Source organism: Hipposideros armiger, unplaced genomic scaffold, assembly GCF_001890085.2.
Source record: "Hipposideros armiger isolate ML-2016 unplaced genomic scaffold, ASM189008v1 scaffold_187, whole genome shotgun sequence".
NCBI classification, from domain to species: Eukaryota; Metazoa; Chordata; class Mammalia; order Chiroptera; family Hipposideridae; genus Hipposideros; species Hipposideros armiger.
This window is the reverse complement of record NW_017731537.1, coordinates 2,011,772-2,012,979: the sequence shown is the minus strand read 5'-3', so window position 1 is coordinate 2,012,979 and position 1,208 is coordinate 2,011,772. Positions and strand designations below refer to the sequence as shown.

Sequence of the window (1,208 nt, the reverse complement as noted above, 5' to 3'; positions counted from 1 at the left end):
TTTTCGTTGCTACTCTATAACTGTAATTTTGCTACTGTTATGAATCATAATGTAAATATCTTTTTGTTTTCCTATGGTCTTAGGTGACTCCTGTGAAAGAGTCGTTCGACCCCCAAAGGGGTTGTGTGCGACCCACAGGTTGAGAACCGCTGTTCTAGAACATCTCTTTGTGCGTTTGTCTGGTTATTTCCTCAGGAGAAGCTGCCAGAAGATGGAGCTGGGGGGAGAGTGGGACAGGACATGCGGGGTTTGGAAGCATTTGGGTTTGCTTCTGTCCTCGGCCTGGCAGGTAGAGGTTCCCACTTACTTGGTCCCCGGGTCATCATAGGAGGCCACTAGTACCAGCATGCCCTCTGTAATTTCTTTAAGGAATTTCTCCAGGAGCTGAACATCTGGGGGAGGAAGAAAAACAAAGTGCTGGTCACTTAGAAGAAAGACGGTCATTCTCATTCTTTCTTAATGCTCGAATGATCCAGGAATGACCTGGGCAGGCTCACACCAAGCTCCGTCTAAAGCTGAAGGGCCAGCAGGAGGCGGCGTGCTGGGCTGGAGCCCCCCAACCTAAGGAGTGAGGGAATCCTCATGTAGGTGGTCCGGGGCCTGTTCTGGAGTTTGAAAGTTCCCCAGGCCATTCTGATGTGCAGCCCCTGGTGAGAACTACTGGCCTAGGGGCCGCTGGGGGCTTCCACCCAGGGGACGGAGCAGTCATCTGTCAGGAGCTCTGGGCTCTTTGCATAGCCCCCTCCACCCCCTTCTACCCTGGTTAAGAGCCCAGCTTGTCTGTGCTGACTTGTTTGTTTTGTAAAGTATAGGTAACATATAATATTATATTAGTCGTGTACAACATAGTCATTTGACATTTATATATCTTATACCATGATAAATCTAGTCACCATCTGTCACCATACAAAGTTACTATGATATTACTGACCGTATTCCCTGTGCTGTGCACTCCATCCCTATGACTTATTTATTTTGTAACTAAAAGTTTGTACCTCTTATTCCCATCTACCTTCTTCACGCATACACCCCTCTCATCTGAAACTCATCAGCTTGTTCTCTATGTCTGGGAGTCTGTTTCTGTTTTGTTTTGTTTGTTTATTTTTTGCTTTCTAGATTCCATACATAAGTGAAATCATACAGCATTTGTCTTTCTCTGTCTGATTTATTCCATTTAGCATAATACCCTTTTGGTCCATCCATGTTGT

General features: G+C 45.9%; 1 protein-coding gene across 3 annotated transcripts in view; it reads right to left on the bottom strand.

Annotated features, from left to right (window-relative positions):
* Positions 1-1,208, bottom strand: part of FAM3D (FAM3 metabolism regulating signaling molecule D) — a 43,478-nt gene that overhangs the window by 9,054 nt on the left and 33,216 nt on the right. For all 3 annotated transcript variants that reach the window (XM_019652766.1, XM_019652767.1, XM_019652765.1), the window contains one exon: positions 308-392. In XM_019652766.1, coding sequence (XP_019508311.1) covers positions 308-392 — 85 coding nt within the window. The remainder of the gene's footprint in view (positions 1-307; positions 393-1,208) is intronic.